General features: G+C 37.1%; 1 protein-coding gene across 1 annotated transcript; it reads left to right on the top strand.

Annotated features, from left to right (window-relative positions):
* Positions 1 to 318: 318 nt before the first annotated feature.
* On the top strand, positions 319 to 20,229 carry gfra1b (gdnf family receptor alpha 1b). The gene is made up of 10 exons (XM_041974872.1): positions 319 to 865; positions 1,198 to 1,506; positions 2,310 to 2,393; positions 12,045 to 12,223; positions 13,357 to 13,529; positions 13,708 to 13,817; positions 15,019 to 15,153; positions 15,592 to 15,785; positions 17,672 to 17,719; positions 18,822 to 20,229. Exons 1-10 carry the CDS (start codon positions 829 to 831, stop codon positions 18,972 to 18,974), a joined length of 1,422 nt encoding a protein of 473 aa, XP_041830806.1. The 5' UTR covers positions 319 to 828; the 3' UTR covers positions 18,975 to 20,229.
* Positions 20,230 to 21,843: the final 1,614 nt, after the last annotated feature.

The raw sequence follows: 21,843 nt of genomic DNA, 5'->3' as shown, positions 1-21,843 counted from the left end.
ACCCTAACCCCTTCGGCCATTCTGGTCTAAGCCCCGGGTGTTTTACAGGTCTGGCTCCGCCCCTGGCCTGCAGGTTAAATAATGAGCTATTATTGGCTTGAAAAGTTGATTTTCCACGGAGTTAATGAGTGGACTCTCCGGCTGAAATGCTGTGCTCGCCGCTGGCCATCCATTTGTTTAGACTGTCTTAGCATTTTGATGTAAATTGAGGCTGTTAATGGGCTTATTAAGATTATTGTGCGCGTAGCCGCGTGACGTCACACCTTCACGCGCTGCACCCCGGGCTTCAGTTTTTTTTCAGAGTGGAGGACAGTCCGGATCAAACGGTGTTATTTGGTCTTTCCACTTGCAACACGGAATCTGTTTCTTCGGCTTTTTTTTATGTGGAAATAATTTAAGCTTCCGTTCAACTCCTGGCTGTGATGAATAATAATTTCTCTCCTTTGTTAAGTTGAACTGATTGTTTTTTGTTTTTGTTTTGTTTTTTGTTTATTCTTTCCTGGCTATGCTTTTAAAGTTTTTGTCCACAAACCGACAGACTGTGTGGGATCGCTGACAGAACAGACGGAGTAACGGATCAGTCAGGTGGAAATCAATCAGCGCGCTGCAGCCTTATGTCTGACTTGTTCGTCGGTCCAAAAGTCCAGCGGGTTTGCGCGGTGTGTGTTTAGCTGGACTCAGCTCGAGAGGTGGAATTGCTACTACTGGATTTCTAGAATGCATCACCATTTCAGCCCATACAATTTCAAACCCGAGGAAAAGTGGCTCAGTCTGAAAAGATTTCTTAACGTTTTATTTTAATTGCACAAAGAACAATTATCAAGCGAAATGATCTTAACTTTTGTCATTATATTGTCCCTCCTGGGTAAGTGACACCTTCATCTGTTGAATTATTGCTTGCATTATGCAGTTTATTTAGCGTCTATCGTTCATGTTTTTTTTTAAATAATGTTTGAATCTTGACAATTCCTTCTCAGCTGTGGCGGTGGTGTTGAAAAAAGCGCACAGCCAAACACTTGCCAACTTGATTTGTTCTGAATGCTGAAGGACATTCAGGGCTTTTAAAGTCTCGCAGCATAGATTTGCAGACCTCTTAAATGAATTGATAGTTAGATAAGGTGTGCGCAAAACAGTGCATCCAAGTTGGTCAAATACGCACGGCACAAATGATTCTCATCCAGTTCTTGTAACTCGCAGACTCGGTGTTCACCTTGAAAGGTGGGAGCAGCTCAGCCTCCCGGCTCGTCCGACTGGACTGCGTGAAGGCCAGTGAACAGTGTCTGAAGGAGTACTCATGCAGCACCAAGTACCGGACGATGAGGCAGTGTGTGGCGGGCAGGGAGAGCAACTTCAGCGCGGTCACGGGTCCCGAGGCGCAGGGCGAATGCCGCAGCGCTATTGAGTCCATGAAGCAGAGCCCCCTTTACAACTGCAGATGTAGGAGAGGCATGAAGAAGGAGAAGAACTGTCTTCGGATCTTTTGGAGTATTTTTCAGAGTTTACAAGGTATGCTCCATTTCAACAACTGGAGTATGATGGCAAATGTATTGATGATGCTGGAGAAAGTATTCCTGAGTAAAAACCGCGAACAAGTCCAAAAATTTACATTACTCAAGCAAAGACAAAGCAATATAAGCAATAATCATTTAAAATATCAAAAGAAAAACTATAATAGCTGTGTAATTCTTTCAATACTTTAGCTGAACAAGGTGGAAAATGTTGCTCTTATAAGCCCAAATAAAGTTTTGTGTAATAGATGTCCACAAAAACAATATTTGCATCTAAATGTAAATCCATGTATCAATAGAATCGAAGCTGAAGTAGTACTTCACATTTAAATTTTAAACTTGAATAGCTATACTTGAGTATTTGATTATCACTGTGCTTGAAATCATTGCTTCCTATGAATGACATACTCCTATAAGCAAACTGGAGTGTAAAGCATGTTACATGTCCTTAGAGCAAATATGTGCACTATAATCAAACTCACTCTAGATTTAACTGCTTTAAACTTCTCTACTGAAATCCCATAAGGCCAAACATACATTATGGTGCCAAACGTGAGTGTATTATGTTCTCAGATTATGTGCTTGTTCAGCAAAGCAGTTACTAATGTGAGACTGAGAATTTTGGTAACACAGCAACACCCCTGTTGTTGCACGAATTGTATTTAAAAGAATAAGTACTCATACCAATACGAATAATGAACAGGATCCAAGATAGCATTCACTCACACCAACATAAGTTTACATGTAGAGCTTGCACAGAAAAGTTCAAGCACATACTGACAGTCTGTTTTGCCTCCATAGGTAATGATTTACTGGAATACTCTCCATATGAACCAGTCAATAGCCGGCTCTCAGACATCTTCCGCCTGGCTCCCATCATAGCTGGTAAGAGGTGGTTTTGATCTTCCTAAAGGTTTTAGTTACCTCACTGTGCAGTGTTGAGTTACTGAGCATGTCTCAGATATTTCTAAGTACTCATCAGATGTCACCATATCACTGCAACAAATCTGTCCTTATGTTTGACAACCACTCCTTTCTATTGCTGTCTGGTTTGAGGATGTACCTTTCAATACCCATTATCCATCACAAAAGCTTTTATCTGCCAATGTGACCCACAATACACAAACCAGAGTAAGTTAGTACATTTCACTTTTAGTCAGCAAAGCCAATGATGAGAGGTTTGCATGTTTTTCCATTGTTGCAGCGCTAATGCAGAACACAGCATTTATGTGCTAGTTTTATATTAATTGTCCTTTTAGAATAGAGACGGTTTTGTCTAAGCTCCATGAGCCTGTTATGGCTGAGTGCCTCCATTTAGAAAATAAAAACACGCTTGGATTTCCATTGTGAATCTAAATGTCATACATGTCCACAAACATCAAAGGTGGACCAGGGAGCATACTCTTAGGCAGGCCCATATTTACATCTGCAGACACATTCACACAGAGGAGCAATTAACCATCTGTCTGCATTCAATGGCTCTGATTGAACAAAAGTGCTATGACAAGTGCAGAACTATTCGCTGTAATACCAACTATTACAGCGGTAGGGTAAAAATGGTCATTTATTTCTCTTCCTCACAGACTGGCTCTGTTAGTTTCTGGCTCTCGCTGTGATTGAATCGACTTTGTGTATTGCAGTGGCTCTGTTCCACATACGATGACATAATGCTTAACCCTATTTCAAGTGCAGAGTCAAGAAAACATTATTGGAATTCTAATAAAGTTTAGCAGGAGAAAAGTCTAGCAATGAGATATTATGATCAATTTTAAGAAAAAATGAATCTTAGCAATAGTTAAGGTTCCGTGTGGCATTTCAGCTAACAGACTCAAAGATATATATATAAAATTATTATTATTTAAAGCCAAGAGGAAAAAGCTGTTTGAATAATTCAGGGAATTTCTTCACTGCAGAATTATCTGAGTAATGTAGCTTAAATTAAACATTAGACACCTTAAAATTTCAACAATTTGAAAGAAATACAAAATGTTTAAGTCCTGTTTAAGATATGTTTAATAATCTGACTCATTACTAATGTGCTCTTCTATCAAAGTCAGTGACTTAGAACATGAAAACTTGGCAGAATAACTTATTAGGTGCTATTACCATAAGAAATACCATCAATTACCTCCATCTTATGAGAAAGCTAAATATGAAAGCAGATATGGAATGGAAGCTGAGTAGCCATTTTAACAAAAGGCAGCATGTAAACAGCTATAGGGGCCTTTCAGAAAAATAAATCACTTAATGGATTACATATCAGGAATCCATTTACCATAAGTGACCTCATTCTTGCCTGAAACTAAGCCACGCCTGGAGCCATCTGCAGTGTCAAATAATATGCGTGAGTCAAGATTAAATGACCTTTATTGTATCCCAGTGGACAACTGGGACGGTGAGTTCAATGTTCTGAATGACCAAATAAAAACCCAAGACCCAAGTATTGTAATGTAATCTAAAGACAGTACATGTTAGGACAGTTACATGTTGCATTTCAGCAAAATCAGTTAAAAATTGAACATTTTTATATTATTTATGTTCATATTATTTTTTATTTTATTATATATAATATATATATATTTATATTATTTTTATATAAAAAATGACAGATCAATGCAATTTAGCTCTAAATTCAACCTCTTGTTTTCATCAGAAGTTAAACAGACATTAACTCACTGATTTATTACTGGATCTGCAAATGTTTTGTGGTAAATCCTTCGCTGATTTTTGATGAATAAGAGAAAACTCTTAACCTGCTGTTAGACTAGAGGATTTTTTTTTCAGCAGATAAATAATTTTCATCCATGCAGCTGTTACCAGCTCATTAGTCACTCTATATGTTTCTGTTGACGACCTGTTTGTTTAGAAATGTAGCCTTTTGATTTTAGCTGGAATAGATTTATTCGTTTTTCTTTACTTGCATGATCACAGCTTTACTCCTCAACTCCGCCTCAATCCAAATAATCAACTCTGAGGCTCGTGTTAGTTCCCATGTCTACAAACCAAAATTGTAGCAACACACAGTTGCCAAAAACCGGTGGTAGCAGGGATTTAACATTCATACATGTCACGCATGGGTTTGCATCCTTGGTGACACACAGGTTAATTGGTGATTCGAGACTGAGCGTGCATGGTTGTTTGGCTTGGTTATGCCTGTCATTGTCCATTGTGTACCCTACCTGTCTAATAGTAGCTGAGATAGGCTGCAGCCTCTCCTTGATCTTGTATTGTGTACCGTGGGTATGGAAAGTTATTGAATGAATGATGCCCATTGGTTTGAGTTTTGAGTCCTTGACTTGGCTTGTTAGTAGTTTTTTCTAACCAGAAACCATCTTTCCTAATATATTTAAGTGAGTCTAGAAAGTGATACTTAAACGCTAAATGTACAAAAATGTGTATCTTTGTAACAAGTATTTTTTTAATCCCCAAGCAATACTATTGTGATGTCAACTCACTGCTTCGAATAATGATACATGTCAAACTGAGAGGCAAAGCATTCAAACCACTGAATGGTCTCCAGGAACAGCTGAAAATAAATGTGTCATTTATAAATCAATAAAATTGATCAATCTGTGAAAGTGCCTTTCAGAGATGTAACACAATGAATAAGGGAAAGATGCAACTAAAACCCTGCCCTTAACACCCCAAAATACAGCTATAAAAATTTGATAGTATGTTTTGGGGCATCAGTAATTAAATCTGATAATTGAGTTGGGCACAATTTCAGACGTGCCTAAATGGTTTTGTTGTTGTTGTTTGTTTGTTTTGTTGTTGTTGTTTGGTTATATTACTTGCAATACACAGGAAGAGTTGAGGTAAGCAAAATTGTTGAGATGTGTTATTAAAATCTTAATTCTTAACTACATAAACAGATAATATTGTTTGTTTTGTTTTGTTTTTTGTTTGTTTTTTTGTTAATCAGACACTAGTGGTGTTATCATTGCTTCTATTCAAATGAGATTTTCTGGATCTCTAGAAGAGGTCAAACTGTATTGAGCAAGGCTTGATATTGAGCAGTTAGCAGTTCTTACTCTTTCTACATCTCTAGGTTGGCAAATGCTCTCTTCATGAATGTTTCCAGTTTCAAAGTGATATATTTCAAAAGTAAAACAAAACCCTCAAGCCAAATCTTCAATTTAATACTGTAGCAGTCATTTTCCAAAGCACTGTTCCTACCACTGATTCCAGTATCACCGCTGTCTTCTCCCAGTCCCTCCTCATATCCTATCAGTTGTCTTGAGGATATAGTCCAGTGAGTAAGAAAAAAAGCTGGACATGATGGTTTTCCATTGGAAGGATCTCGAGAATAATTCTGTTGGTCTATTTGCCTGAAGCAACAGATGAATCCTTTTGTTGTTTTTGTCTTTTGCTACTGGCACAGTCCTGTGATCTGTGCACAAGAGCAAGCTGCTCCAGCTGAACAATCATTCTAGCTATCAGAAAATGACAAATTTCAAATATGCTGATGATTTTTGCAAAAGAGTGCTTTTAGCCTCGTCAGCAAATCAACTGTGGACATTTCCTGTCACATATTTCCTCCTCGTTTATGTTCGGCCTCTCTGTGACCAGAGAATAATTCAATTTATTCCAACTGAATTACGTTATACGTTTCACATTTACTCATATCTTGAGTTATCAAAAAGTGAACCTTAATTCAGACAATTTATCTTTATTTTACAGTCAGTTTAGCAGAGTGATGTCACACCCTCGAATTACTATCGCAACACAATTTTTCCTTTTAGTCAGATTTATCTGAGCGGCCTTTGTATTTTGTGGTTACAGAGTTTGTGATAGGTCATCTTGTCAAATTGTGTTCCCTTGATACCTCATAAATAAGAATTCACAGCTTTTAGATCAAAAGCAGATTTTCTAGACGACATAAATTGGATTCATCCACCAGCTCTCCACAAGCTCACTTCCCAACTTCTACTTTTCCAGATATCACTTTCTTTTAAAGAAATGTTCTCACTTTATTTCAATATTCTGACAGTAGGTTTTTGTTTGTTTGTTTGTTTGTTTTGTTTGTGAAATTCTGGAGTATGAATTTATGGTCACCTCTTTTCTTATGTTTTAGAGACAAGTGTTCCAACAAGGCTCATCTGAGACATTTGGTAGCTCTTTACTTCACAAAATGATTCTATAACAACAGACAACTTTCCTGGAAACAGTTGTTTGCAGGATTAAAACATTAAGTATATCCACCCCTAACTATCACAGGTACCACATTATAGTAAAATAACTTAATAAGGCAGCTCCACATGTCTTCAACATTTGCTGGACAACCAGGATTCTAGATTAGTCCCAGTTTAGGCCCAGAATACATCTGTGATATGTTCAGAGACTGTAAATCTAGATTTAAAGACTAAACATGGAGAAGCAGCATTTAGCTGTTATGCTGCAAGCAAGCGGAGCGGACTGCTAGTTGAGATGAAACTTTTAAATCTAGGTTGTTTTTTTTTTCTTTTCTCATACATCCACGAATGAAATCTTCACATTAACTTTTACCTTATCTTGCTTTTAATTATTTTCATTTAATTTATTATTTTATTGTGATTTTTGCTATTGTTGCCTTTTACTACTTTTTAATTCTTTCTTTGCACCATCTGTAATGCTTTTAAAGTTTTATGTAAAGCACTTTGTATTGTCTTGTACGTGAAATGTGCTATACAAATAAACTTGCCCTGCCAATATGATTGAATTAAGCTGTAGACCTTTAGCTATGCCTAATACCAGAGATGTGACGATTGTCTTCCCTCTCAGAACTGAAAATCAAATAGTCACCTTAGCTTGTGGATGATAAACTGGTCTAGTTTTATTATTTCAAGTTAAACAGATTAGGCCATGAATGAAATACCTAATATGGTCTCTTCTCAATAGTTGTGCAAATTCATACAATGATAATCAATACATATTATGTTATTATTAGACAGACAGACAGACAGATATTTTTGCTACGAGCTGACATGTTGGATTAAGTACTTGTGCTAATTCATGCAAAGAAAAATATTTGATATAAATCCTGCCAAGAATGTCACTGAGCAAACAGTATCTCCATAAACTACATATGCATGACACACACACACACACACAAACCTTAAAGCCATCCACTGACTCACTCTCTTCCAACACTGTCAGCCACTCTGACACATATGAATGTTACCAAAAGTTGAAGTCCCAGTTAAATGGCTTGAAAAACAGAAATTCTTCATCAAGATGAATGTACCTGATGGCTGAGCCATGACAGGCTGTGTGCAAGGAACCAAGTGTAAGCGAGGCAGGCAGTGGCTAACCATGGCTTTGAGATAAGAAAATAAAGTGCTTTAGGCTGCAGAGGACATAGTTTCATATTTTAGACAGGCATAATAATTATTCTATGTGACTTAACCACACCCCATATCAATATGTACAAAGACGAACGTACATTTACACAGACATGCACTAGTGCGCATGTACTCCACCACTGCAGAGAAATCCCCATCCACATGCAAATCAGTCTTTGTGCAAGACACAGCATTAAAAGGTACATACATATTCTCAAAACTCATAAAAATGCCCTACAGCTAGTTGAAGTCCAATACAGTTGGGATAATGCAGTGTTTTAACTTCTAGTGATGAATTCACATTGAACCGCTATAAAAACGTAAACAAGTAAACAATCATTGTGAGGGATCTTATACTACCTCAATTTTTTTAAATTTGCATTACTATGCCATGTTAATAAAGAATTTCTATTCAAAATAGTCACAAAATTTACCTTTTAAAATCTTTGTTGGAAAACAATTTTCAGTACTTGATTGTTCATTTCCCAGCAGCATTTTCAGTCATCATATAGCAAGACAACACTGAGACTGACAAGCGTGGATTCACTGTTTAAATTTTAAGTTGTTGGCATAAGTGCAGGTAACATGGGAATGATGTCCAACTCTTACAGTGATGAATAACTACTTCAAGCCATTCTGAACATGCCTGTCAAACATTGATATGCCTAGATACATAAACATAGAGGACCGAAAGTTTGGAACACTGGGGCGGGATATCACGGAAATTCAGAAAAACTCGTAATGCGAGTGTAGCTAGGCGTCTATGTGTCTCATCCACATGCTGCCAGTTCCTTTCAAACCTACTCCACCTTATCACAGAACTTGTGAGCCAAAGCTGAAGCAGGAAACCAGATTATACCAAATCATGGTGTGCCACTTAAACATTAAATATTAGTTTGACTTCAAAAACATGTTTTTTGTGTGTGTGTGTCTTTATGCAGCCAAATAGTATGAAAAATGTGATCATCTTAGCAACTTCAAGCCACCACAATTGGTCTCCTGTCTGTAGAAGCTGTCTTATGTGCATACTGTTTCTGCAGTGCTGAAATTATACTCTTTCAATCAATTCCTGATAAAATGACAGACCCAAAGATTAAAGAATAGCCGCTGCAGTAGGAACCAAATGGGATTTTGCTAATTACATGGGTGCATTTAATGAATGGGTCTTGGGTCTGGTTATAAATAATAAGTCGCTGGTGTGGATTTAGTGAAGTTGGCAGGAAGCCTGGCAGAAGAAAGGACACCATGAAGGAGAAGGCACTGACCGCTGCTGTTTATCCCTCTGTGATGGGGAATGACAGAGGGCACTAGATAGAGGAAAGGGTTTGGAAAGATTAAATGAATCATTGTAAAGTACATCAAATTCAACCATTAAAGCATTAGAAAACATATGAAAAAAATTTTGGGTATCAATTTCATGTAAATATTTAGTTTTAAACTATTTAGGTTTAAGGTTTTTCTTGGACAAGGGAAGATTTTCATATCTTACACAGATAGAATAACCAGTCCATGGCCACATGTTCTTTTTGTTCTTGGATTACATGCAGAGAATAAAGGAGTAGCTTAAGAGATTTCTTAGCAGAACAGTGTAACCCACAGCTAAAACTGTAATTAATCCCTATAGAGAAGTGAGTTTTTAACTACCAGCTCAACTGTGTTGGAGCTGCTGGCAAGAGTCAAGGAAAATTTGTGACAAGCCTTAATATATTTGACTACAGTCAAAAACATGGACTAAGAATTAATGTTTCCTCTGAATCCAAACTACCTAAAAGTCCATTATGGCTGAATATTTATAGGATTGTTTGTTATCCTGCCTCAGTTATTTCAAAGTCCTTTATAGAGGATTGTTTAAGAGATCATTTTAGTGGAAGCTATATTAAATCTAAACACTCAATAGTGGCTGGAAGGACACCACAGTTTTTTTGTCAAAGCAGAGACAATCCTATGAAGAGATACTTTGCATGCTCTTGAGCCTGTGGGTCTGCTTTCCAACACTGCTATGCTATGTGCTAAAGAGAAGAAGAGAAATATATGTCACAAAAATAATCTTCTGATTGTTTATGTGCACAGTGAATTTTTAGACAAATGCTTAACACGCTACCAAACCTACTCTGGCACTTTTTCAACTATTTCAAATCTTGGATATTGAAGACTACAGACTTTTCTCCCTCCAGGACACCATAATTAACTAACTTCTTTAGATATGATGTTAACCTTACTTAACTGACAGCCTTTCACTGGTTTCTTGTATCAACCTTTTGAAAGTCACAGGATCAGATTCCTAAGTTTTTAATGCTGCGGTGGCCTTGCTAAAGGGGAGCAACATAAGTAGGCTAGCTAAGATTTGTTTTACTCAGGCAGAAGGCCTTTTAACAGCATATGACATCATAGTTTGTTATGTTACCCCCAAACAACATTTTGTTATTAATGTTTTTGTCTGAAAAGCATATTTAAATATCTGTGACATTTCATTGAGGCATTGAAACAGTAATATGGCAGAAGGATGATAAAAACAATTTTTTCTAATGAAGCAAAACAGATGCACAGTAGTCCGTGTAGCACAAACCAAAGCACACACAACTAATTACCTTCTTCAATACACTGTTTATATAACTTTCTGGAAATATAAAGTGGCTTCATGAAAATACAAAATCATAAGCAAGTATGATCCAGAAATGAGCTCATTATATGCAGATATGTACTTGCTTTTGGCCGCTACGTCTATGCGCTCACATTGTGACCTACAACCTCCAACTCCCTCTTATAGCTATTTCACTGTAACTGTACAACCCCATTAAAGACCAGGTACTCATAATGAAAGTGTGTTTACAACTTAGATGCACATTTTGCCTCAGGGTTGCAGTACATTAGGGAAAACTGTCTCACCTATGGCCCAAGAGCTACAAACAGTCACTTAAGGATCAATGCCCACATCACTGGGCACTTGTCAGATGTAAGTAATGACTTTTGTAATATGTGATTAACCCAAGGTTCAAGATTGTATTCAGAATTAATCGTAGCTCATTCTGTGGTGCATGAAATAGTGAAGTAAGCTTCAATTCCACCTCAAAAGGCAAAATTACAGAATTCATTCTTCCATGTCGAGGCTGAGGATACAGTTTGTGTTACTGTGCAGAAGTTAGTGAAGCAGGAAGGACTTTAGCTACGACAAATGAGAAATAATGAGAAGTGAGAGGCATTATGTTGACCGTAGAGAACTGTTGCTGTAATGAAAAGAAAGGCATACTAGGGTGGAGGGAAAGGTGAGTGACTATTTTCAAAGCCATATGCGTGTGTATTTTCAAAAATGAACAATGCTGAGTTTTCTGTAAGGCAGAGGACATCAAAATCACACTCAATCATACACAAGACAAGACAAGAAATCAGCAGCAGTAACACAAAGAATGGGGAAAAAAAAAGTTTTGACCTTTTATTCAATGCAGTGTGATGAAAGGTCATTTTGATTTTGCAGTGCAGTGTGGTCTGTTGCACACACTGTACAGAGTCATGGCCTAAGGAGCTCTGATAGAGTATCCGACAACTAGAAGTACATAATTTACTCAGTTAATGTAGAGGAAAACTTGTAACAAAGCAACTGCAATAACAACATCAAAATAAATAAATAAAATGATTCATAATGAATCCCCAGAAGACTGTAGTCATGGCCAATTTCAACTAGGCTCAAAGCTCTATTATAGTTGCTGTTTTATGGTTCTAATTGTATGATAAATGAGGCAATTCCAGGATAAATGTGTTAAAACTGGTCTTGAATTCATAAAAAGATGTCTAGGGGATCACTTTAGAGATCATTTTAAGCTTTTTGCTGGCTGTGTTTCTGGGATATTTTCTCCTTTCCTATCATTTGAATAAATGAAAAGAATGCATAGTAAGACAAAATCTTTTCCTGAATTAGATAATAGATAATGTTTTACATTGCACCAAAGACAAAACTTAGGGACTTGAAATGAAGATTTCACCAATGCAGTTAGAATTACAAAATAATATGAGGAAAAAAAGGCCAGAGATTGATCCAGAGGTAAGGGGATTTCACTATACTGGGCATTATGTCTTACATTCCTTTTTTTGAGTTGTAAAAGAAGACAATGGCTGCTGATCATGTCACACCGCTTCCTCTTAACTTTAATAGACACTGGTACCTGCAAAGAAGCAATGACATTTTAAAACATGCAATATACCTTTCTTTCCGCTGTCCTAGCTGAGCCTGCATCCACAAAGGAGAACAACTGCTTGAATGCTGCCAAGGCCTGCAACCTGAATGACACATGTAAGAAATATCGCTCAGCTTACATCAACCCATGTACAAGCAGGGTGTCCGCTTCGGAGGTCTGCAACAAGCGCAAGTGCCACAAGGCTCTAAGACAATTCTTTGACAAGGTAATTAAGCATGCCATGTTAAATGATAAACAACACTTTGAAACAGTAATCCATGCCTTCATTACATCTCGGCTGGATTATTGTAATGCTCTTTATTTCGGGGTTAGCCAGTCCTCCCTCGCACGTCTCCAGTTGGTGCAAAATGCAGCTGCACGCCTCCTAGCTGGAGTACGTAAGAGGGAGCACATAACCCCCATCCTGGCCTCACGTCACTGGCTGCCAGTGCACTACAGAGTTCATTTTAAGATTCTTTTATTTGTTTTTAAATCTTTAAATGGTCTGGCGCCTCCTTACCTCTCTGAGCTACTCCACCCCTATGCTCCTGCTCGGTGCCTCAGGTCAGCTGACCTGCTGCTCCTGGACATACCGAGGTCCAAACGGAAGCTCAGGGGGGATCGAGCTTTTTCAGTCACTGGTCCAAAACTGTGGAATGAGCTCCCTCTCCACATTAGACAAGCGTCTTCATTGTCTATTTTTAAAACTCATCTTAAAACCCATTTTTATTCTTTGGCTTTCAGCCCACTGTGAGACTGTTCCTGTTTTAGTGTGCAGTGGTTTGTTTTACTTATTGGTTTTATTTGTTTATATTTGTTCTTTTAAAATTGCTTATTGTTTTAAAACCGTTTTTAAAACAATAAACAATTATTTTATTATATTTTATGATATTATTTATTTCCTGGTTGATTTTTGTACTTTGTGTTGCCTTGTCCATTTATGTACAGCACTTTGTTTCAGCTGTGGTTGTTTTAAAGGGCTATATAAATAAAGTTGAGTTGAGTTGAGTTGAGTTTCAGAACTGGTTTTTTGTTTTGTTTCGTTTTTCTATTGTGTTTGAATTTGACGTTGACACTAATTTTGGCTGACAAGTCTGTGGCAAATTTATCCAAAAAATGCAATTTTTATCTCTTTAAATCAAGTTTACTTTAAATCGGCTCCTTTAAGTAGTCTCAGATGTGGTATTGTGTGATTTTATTTTTGTCCTCTTATCCATCACTAAATGGCACATTTCATGTTGAGTGGTGGACATTGTAGATCTTAAGTTCCCTATGTGAACTGAATGTTAAATGGTCTTTGTTTGGAAAGCATGAAAGTTTAGCATCATCAAACTGTCTTGTTTTCCTTCTGAAATGAAGGTTCCAACCAAATACAGCTATGGGATGCTGTTTTGCTCCTGTCCTGCGGGGGATCAGACTGCATGTGCAGAACGCCGGCGACAAACCATTGTACCAGTTTGCTCCTACGAGGATAAAGACAAACCCAACTGCCTTTCCCTTCAAAACACATGCAAGACCAACTACATCTGCAGGTGGGACTACAAGGGAATACTGAAAGGGCTATTTTAGTTTTTACCCTATTTTTTATTTGCCTTATTTTATATCATATAACGTCTTAAATCTAAGGTTCAGATTTTCAACTATGTCTGAGCCCCAAAGCTAAAAAAACAGCTAGAATAAGCATGTTTCCTGTTTTTCTCTTGTTAAAAGGTCAAGACTGGCAGACTTCATCAGCAGCTGTCAGCCAGAAGTTCGCTCTATATCTGGCTGTCTAAGAGAGAACTATGCTGACTGCCTGCTGTCTTACTCAGGTCTTATTGGTAAGTTATAAGCTGAACTGCGACTAATAACAGTATTCATTAATTGCTGTGTACTATCACCTGACAAACTAATAAAAGATTCACTGTCTGTCTTTTCATCATTATGCTCGCTATTATAGCAGTCGTGAAATAGTACAATTGCAGATATCCACTTGGACGTCTGGCAGCTTTGTTCACATGTATTCTACATTTCAGAGATTAAGATACCAGATCAATTAGGCAGCTGCAGGTCGGCTGAGATCACAATCCAACTGCAGATGGACAGAATGAGCATTTTACTGTAGTTCAAACCTTGCACTACTGTGCAGTAATAGCACTTATTTCAATCTTCCTTCCATCAGCAGGTTTCATTATGTAGAGAAATGATGCCCCACTGAGATTTTGTAATGAGATCTGAACGCAGGACAACAGTGACCAATTGCAATCTCAACAGGCAGACATTTTAATCTACACCAGTCATATCGAGCTTCACACAGTTTATCCCCTCTAATGGACCACCTCCTCCCTAACCCACTCATACTTGTCTCCACACAAAGACCAAAATCTGCTTGTACTCACAAAGCTAATAACCAAGAACCAACTCAATCTCATGTTTATAAGCAGGCAGTCATTATATTCAATTAAGCAAAAATGAGAATATAGTATTGAACAACAGTTTCGTTAGAGTTTTTGCTCATCAAGTACCATGTGGCTCACTTTGGTCATTGCTGTTCACTAAATATAGTTGTGAAACATTAGCAGCACTTTCCACAAATGGCTGCAGAAGGGTTTGCCATGTTTGTTGCCTTTAATACATGTTTAAAATCAGCATGTAAGAAAAACCAGCAGCTATGCAATCATACTCAGGAAGACTGCACAAACCAATGAGGCTTGTAGCCGTGATGCAGCTGTTGTTAATGTCAAGTGTCAGCATCGGGGCACAAGGTAGACTCATTGTTTAGACACATCGAGGCGTAAGGCTTTGTATCAAAACACAGATCTAATGAATTCTCTTTATATCCAATCCAAGTTCAGTTAAACTTGTAAAGGCTACCTAATATGCAGAATAAGCTTGCTCCCACAGGTTGACCCTTTCATTTTAATTTCAGTCCGGAGAGCCTTAAAAATTCCTGATAAACCAAAAGTTTTTGTTTAGATGTCAGAGTTGTGATAACATGACTCCACTTGCATTGACTAACAACAGTCGTCTTTCATATCGCAGGTACAGTGATGACTCCAAATTATGTGCGATCATTTGGTATTAGCCTGTCACCATGGTGTGATTGCAGCAGCAGTGGGAACAGCAAGTCGGACTGTGATAAATTTGCAGAGCTTTTCAACAACAACCGATGTCTGCGTGAGTTCATATCTTCTGCTATCTAAAATACAATCATTCCTCTCCCATAGCATTGCATATTTGTTCTCTGCATGAAGGTTGGATTGGTCAGTTTTATTGCATAGACTTGAATAGTTTTTTTTAAATGTATACTGGGAGACAGTGGCTTTAAGAACTGGGATGTGATAGTCATGTCTGGCATTCCTCTCTTCAGTAATTTAACAGTTACAAAAACAGCACAGCGATCACTACAGCATTTGATTTATCATTGATGTGAAACTCAATTGCTTTCAGTTTATTTAAACTAAATTTGCACAGAGGGGTTCTGGTGAATAATATTACTAATTACAATTAGTGCACAGATTGATCATAAAACTGTGGTATTTTCTTTTTCTGATACACTTCATTAAATTGCACTGTTTGAGAAATCAGTGCGATCAATACACTCTTCTCTTGTAGGAAATGCCATCCAGGCATTTGGCAATGGTACTGATGTTGGAGTATGGCAACCCCAACCCCCAATACAGCCCACTGTAGAGCCAGCCATCATCCGAAGGGGTAAAGCACGAACTAACAATGCTGTGGACACATTGACGGATGTGACTAAGCTGGATTTTAATAGCGACTCTTATCACATCTGTGGGACTTTACAGGTAAAGTACAAAAAAAAACAGATTCTGCACAGTTTATGCTTTTAGAAAAATGAACTTCTATAGTTTCAAATGTACAAATAATGAAAGTACATAGTTAAATCACATAAGGTTCAGAGAAATGACTGATTACCAGTTTATAATTCCACTAATCCCATTAACCAAGAAAGTTAGTCGGCTTCTAAGAGCCTTCCTGTTTAAAGAAAGGCCGCTGTAATACTGCAAGGTATAATTTTTCACTTTCCTCTATAAGTATGTATCTAAATGCAGTAGTTTATTTGCTCTTAATGGCTGTGTTTCTTATGCACACTAAAACACACATGCATCCACACAAACACTGCTACCAGGCTTTCAAATGAAAAATGAATGATAAGCCTCAAGACCTTTTGGCTGTATAAGAAATACTTAAATGTCCAGAATTTTTGTCCTTTTTTGCATTTAGAAAGCTTTAGAAACTTCTCAGAAATTGTGAAAGGAAATAGCTGAATATAACTTAGCATTTATTCAGAGCATTGTTCATAGAGTCAGACACCTGGCTCTTTCACCTTGATGGTTTCATGATGGCATGCACTGAATCCCCCCTTCTGGGCAGAAAGATGATACGTCAGTGTGAAGTCAGAGTTGCCGAAGCTGTCATGTCAAACCTAATTGGTTGCCTCAGTAACATCAGAAACGGCTTACAGGGGTTGTGAATATATTACCGTGTGTGTGCATGGAAGCTGTAAAGTATCCTTGCAAGTATTAACCAAAATATCTTTCTTATTATTCTACACAGACAGTTGCTGGAAAGGATTTGGGTCCTTATTTTGTACTATTTATTAACTGTAGATATTCATATTTGAATTAATCTAAATTAGTCTGTTGATAAATTCATTATAAAATTTAACCACACTTTCTGTAAATTTAAGTCAAAATTAAGTAAAGTTCTTCGTATGCCATAAATAAGTTAAATTTTTAGAATCACCCTGTTATGACTGTTTAAACAACTAATGCTCATTTTACATAAATCTATGTCTTATATCGGCATGATTCCTTTAACCTCCAAAATCAGACTCAAATACAAACTGCTCATGGCATATGTTTGCATTTCGTCCCTATAGATTCAGTGTTTACCATCATACCAAAAGGCTACAAAACATCTATGCACCTATGCATCCACTTCCTACCAAGCAAAAATATCTGCCGTGTGATATTTCTATTTTGTTTGTTTCATTGTCCTGGTAGCCACTGCAGGTCCTTGGGAATTATTTGGTTTCACCAACATACTCCAGATATCTGCTGCTTTCCTCTGATAAATACTTTGGGGCTATATTTATAAATGAGATGATATCATATACTCTAACCGAGACAATCTATCATATAGGCTTTTAATAGCGATAATATGATTTATTACCAGTAAAGCTTCCTTTTGGGGGGAAAGACTTCCAATAGAGTAATTAATCATTCTTCTCCAGAATCCTGGTTTATAGAAATCTTTGTATTTAAGAACCAACACATGAAGTGTTTATTCTGTTCTCGAACCATTTCAGAGTCACTTTATCATATCCTGCTCCCTGCTGTATTTGTGTTTGTAGTGTAAATGCAGGTAGGTATTTTAATGTGTGCCTGAGAAGCTTTGAAGCATTTTAGGAAAACTTTTATTATATAGAATTATTATAACCTTGATCTGCTACAAACAGCTAATGCTATACAGGAAGTGTTGTACAGTATTTAAATCTAACAAATGTTGCTCAAGAGGAAAGAGATAGAGATAGGTTCTCTAAACCATGGGAATTAAAAGAAAAAAAAACAGTATCATATCTTTTCTCCACTACTTTCTGTCTGGCTGTGGGCAAACTTAATCATCAAAAGAATCACAGTTAATATCTTTCTTCTCGCTGTCCCTCCAGGCACAAAAACTGGTGTCAAATCAAACAGTGGACACTGCTCTTTGTGTGGTAAGACCCATTTTATTCTGCATGTTGTTTATAGTTTCTACAGGACCAAACAAAAACATATTTTAAAGGCAATTTATATATTATAGTTGTAACAAATACTATTACTGTCCAGCATTTTACACATAATTTCCACAGTCAGTATGACCTAAAACATCAAATTTTTACCGTCTTAAAAGCTAATAAAGAATTAAACTTGACTGAGCCATTTGGATTAAAAAGAAAAGATTCATTGTTATAAATCTGTTAGTCTTCATTTAGTTCATTTTAGGGTGAAGAATCAGATGTATTGAATCAATAGGATGAAAATTAAGCGTGAATGGGAGCCCAGCTTTATTTAATAAACAGGGATCTATAAAATTAGATCTTAACACATTTGTGAACTATTCTAGTTTGCCCATTTCTACTAAATGAAGAAGATACCAGGCTACTGCTAGCCCATGCTGCACAAACTTAGCTTTAATTCTCCTTTCTTACTGAATAAAAATGTAATTGATTTCATTAAAAAGAAAAAGCTTTATTCTATTAAGCCCTATGTATCATGGCTTTGAGTTAAATTAAGTATCAAAATCTTAAAACATTCAGATATTGAAGATTTTTTTTTTTTTTTAAGAAAAGTACAAAACACTGCAGGAAAACAAAAAACAGGGAGACATGGGCAAAACAGGCAGGCATGAAAAAGATCCCTCCTAAAGTTCAGTTGGAAGCTGCAAAAAGTGGAACTTTGTTGGTAAAGAAACCAGATTTCTGAGCACAGGAAAGGAAGCTGGCAAGCCATCCCAATGTCACCAGACTGGGATGAATAATTCTGGAAAGACTGGACATCAGCATCAGCTGCTGGTTCTGCTAAATCATCAGCAAACTCTGGTTCAAAGGAGTAGTAAGCAGGTTCTGATACTACAGGTTCAAGTTTGATGGCGTACAACATGATACATGCATTGACACTTTTCATTTTATGACCCATTTTCATCCATTAAATTCTATTATTTCAATAAATAAAACAGGGTGTAAACAGACCCGGTGATGGGTATCAGCCATTCCTCATCCCAGCAAATCAACCATCTAATGTGCAACTAATGTATCACACTGGTATCTTTTTCTTCAGAACCATCAACTGGACTCATCCAAGGCTTCAAACGTTGTTGCTAGAAGCTCTCCAGCTGAACTCATCTGTTTACAGCCCTCAACTATGCTCCTCGCGCTGGCCTTTGCTTTTACCTCAAGTGCACCGCAGCTCAAAGGTTTCCAGCTTTTGTAGGAGCCAAGGACCATGGATCAGCTTTCTTGTTTCAAGAAGTGCTTGAACCAATTGTAATTTAGACCTCTGCCAAAGTGCAACACCTACATTTTTCTTTCAATGAAAAAGAGAAACAGCACGGTAAAAGCAGTGAAATCATAGGCAATAGTGGATTATATTTGCAGATTACATGTTGACTGTTGCTGTGTAGAAAACAGACTTGCTGTGATATCAGCTCATTTGCTTTCCATGCCCTGCGGGAGCAATTTTGTGACTTCAAAAAAAAATATGATTCACACTTGGAAATACATATTTTGGAGATAAACTCTGATCCTCTGATGTGAATTAACTGGAATGTGTGCAATCACTGCACTTTTGACTAAATGGACTGCTGATATGCTGAACAGTGTTTTCAGCATAAAGTGAATATTTCTCTGCATAACTGTATTTGGATCCATCCTGTTAATAAACTCAATTTAGCTGAACCAAACAGCAGGTGAAAAAGGTAGAACTGTTGCATGAGGGGAAAAAAATTGAACCACATATGGATTGTCTGGACTTTGATACACAAAATCTTTGTCAGGGAAACACAAAGGACAAAGACACATTGAGTGAAATATAGTAAGAATTGTCTCTTCTACATGTTCAGTATTAGGTATAGTTTTGTAGGTTCAGTTGTCATGGTGGTTTGTGGCTTTACATCCCTACTAAAAAGACCATTTTGTACATATATTGTATGAGTGCACACTCTGTTACAGTATGCTGCTGTTAGTTTGTAACATATTGTCTGTGATATTGGTTAGCCACTTTATCCAGCCTAGCTGTGATTTATCAAATGTGATGAGATATGGTTCCTTTCTCATGTGGTCACAGATCTGACTTTACTGTGTGATTATGTTTTAATGGAAAAGTGAATAATAGTATATTATACAGTATTTTCTCCAAATTATCAAAGTGTCTGTGACTGCAACTTTAAGAATTTATAAGAAGTCTGTCATGGCTTAAACATTTTTTATCAGTTTGATCCAGGTTTTTTAGACTGATAGCATTTATTGTTTTCAAGCCATTATATCGTGGTAAAGAGTACAAGGACAAGACTTTGATGAATAAAGAATGTGTAAATACCCACAGGCAGAGCAAATGCCAAAATACAAAAGCCAACAGTCAGTTGCAAACAATTACTGCTGATATGAATGGAGAAAATGATGAAAACACATGGTTAGTCTGTACTTAATGGCACTAATTATTAAAGACATTCAAAGAATGTACAACTTAATGAAGACTTGTTTTTAACATCTTTGCCATTTTTAAAGAAAGTGGATAATATGTGTCTGTCGTAGTCACTTTTACGCATGATTCCTGCTGATATTTGAAGAAAAGCCTAATGGTGCACTTCCTCAGACACTGCAAAATAAGTTTGTTTTAAAGATTATTTTTGTAAACTAAAAAGGGGAAAATATCTAACAGCTTGATATAAATATACCAACAATTAAGACACTTTAGGAACAACTAATAATCTTTGTTTAGTGTTTGCCACACAAACAAAATAAAAATGGTGAATATTGATCCATGCTGGTTTTTACAGTTAAGGGCAGATATTGCATATTAACTCACATGATTGTTCCCACCAAGAACTCTTGTAAAGTAGGATTATACGATGGCACCTGGCAGACAAACTGCTGTTGTCAGTCAGATCATATCAGTCCCCATGCAGACGGACACAGACGGACAAGGACGCAGCCCATAGAGGACAAATTCCACAGTGGGCAGGAGGAGGATGTGTACTGTAATGAACATAGCTCACCTGTTTTGGCATGGTGATGGAAGACATGACCTAGAGAGTAAGCCAAAGATTTATTAGACGTGTCACAAAGGCAGAAGGGCCACAAAGTCCACATTATGTTGTGCATGAGCTGGAAAAAACAACTGTCTGTTTTAGTTGATGCAGTAAGCTTAACAACATCTCAAAAACTAACATCTAATTTAGTTTAATTTATGCAAAAAAAAAAAACAGCATGAAAAATGCTATGTGCAATTGTACCTTCTGCACTGTTTCTTGGCTGGCTGAATAAGAAAAGTACAAAAAAATGGAACCAGGAAATTCCTGAATCCACTATTGCAGGGATCATTGACTTCAGACCTGTTGGGCCAGGGTCCTGCAGGCTTTAGATGTTTCCCTGCAGCAAGACGCCGGATTCAAATTAATGGGTCATTAAAAGGCTGGTGCAGAACTTGTGTTCTCAAGCTATTTGAGAACCCATTTAATTTGAATTAGGAGTGTTGCAGCAGGAAAACATCTAAAACCAGCAGGCCACTGGCCCAAGAGGACCAGAGATTGTGATCTCTGCATAATAGATAATGTGAATCGACATCATGCTTGGAAGAATTCTGGGATCTGAGGCCATCTCGTAAGGAATATGCTTCCGTTACCTTTTCCTACCATAGTTTTTAATAAGTTTTTGTTTTGATTAAAAATGACTAAATCTAGTGGAGAGGGGAAGACATTAAATCTGACTCCCCACAAAAATCAGTTTCCTCCCTTTTTTGGCCAGCTACACATGAAGGTGTGGGGGGGTGAAAGATAACTGCTGCACTTTAAATTGATTTTAAAGTAAATTTCTACTCTGTCACAAACAGATTTAAAGCTCATCTGAAAGAAATAACATAAGTGTTAATCTGCAATTAAATAATGGATAGATGCAGTTGTGTTATGACACGTTTAGCAAATATCAGTTACTTCTCCACTACATCCCTGATGGGAGGGAGTAAGACATAAATACAAGAGTCAAGTGGAGGAATCCAGTGTGTGAAAATTAGTAATTGAGATAAGGATTATGAAAATCCATGGGCACTGTATATTCTCATATGTCAATCCTGTATATGCATTCTG

This window comes from Melanotaenia boesemani, chromosome 21 (genome assembly GCF_017639745.1).
Source record: "Melanotaenia boesemani isolate fMelBoe1 chromosome 21, fMelBoe1.pri, whole genome shotgun sequence".
Classification (NCBI taxonomy): Eukaryota; Metazoa; Chordata; class Actinopteri; order Atheriniformes; family Melanotaeniidae; genus Melanotaenia; species Melanotaenia boesemani.
Note: the sequence above shows the minus strand (reverse complement) of the source record. Positions and strands in the feature narration are given on the sequence as shown.

What these genes read in the sequence shown, in the direction of transcription:
- gfra1b (XM_041974872.1), top strand. Translation starts at nt 829, where the DNA reads ATGATCTTAACTTTTGTCATTATATTGTCCCTCCTGG. An exon ending in GTCTTACTCAGGTCTTATTG is followed by an intron (nt 13,818 to 15,018) that starts GTAAGTTATAAG and finishes TTCATATCGCAG; the next exon opens with GTACAGTGATGACTCCAAAT. An exon ending in ACATCTGTGGGACTTTACAG is followed by an intron (nt 15,786 to 17,671) that starts GTAAAGTACAAA and finishes CTGTCCCTCCAG; the next exon opens with GCACAAAAACTGGTGTCAAA.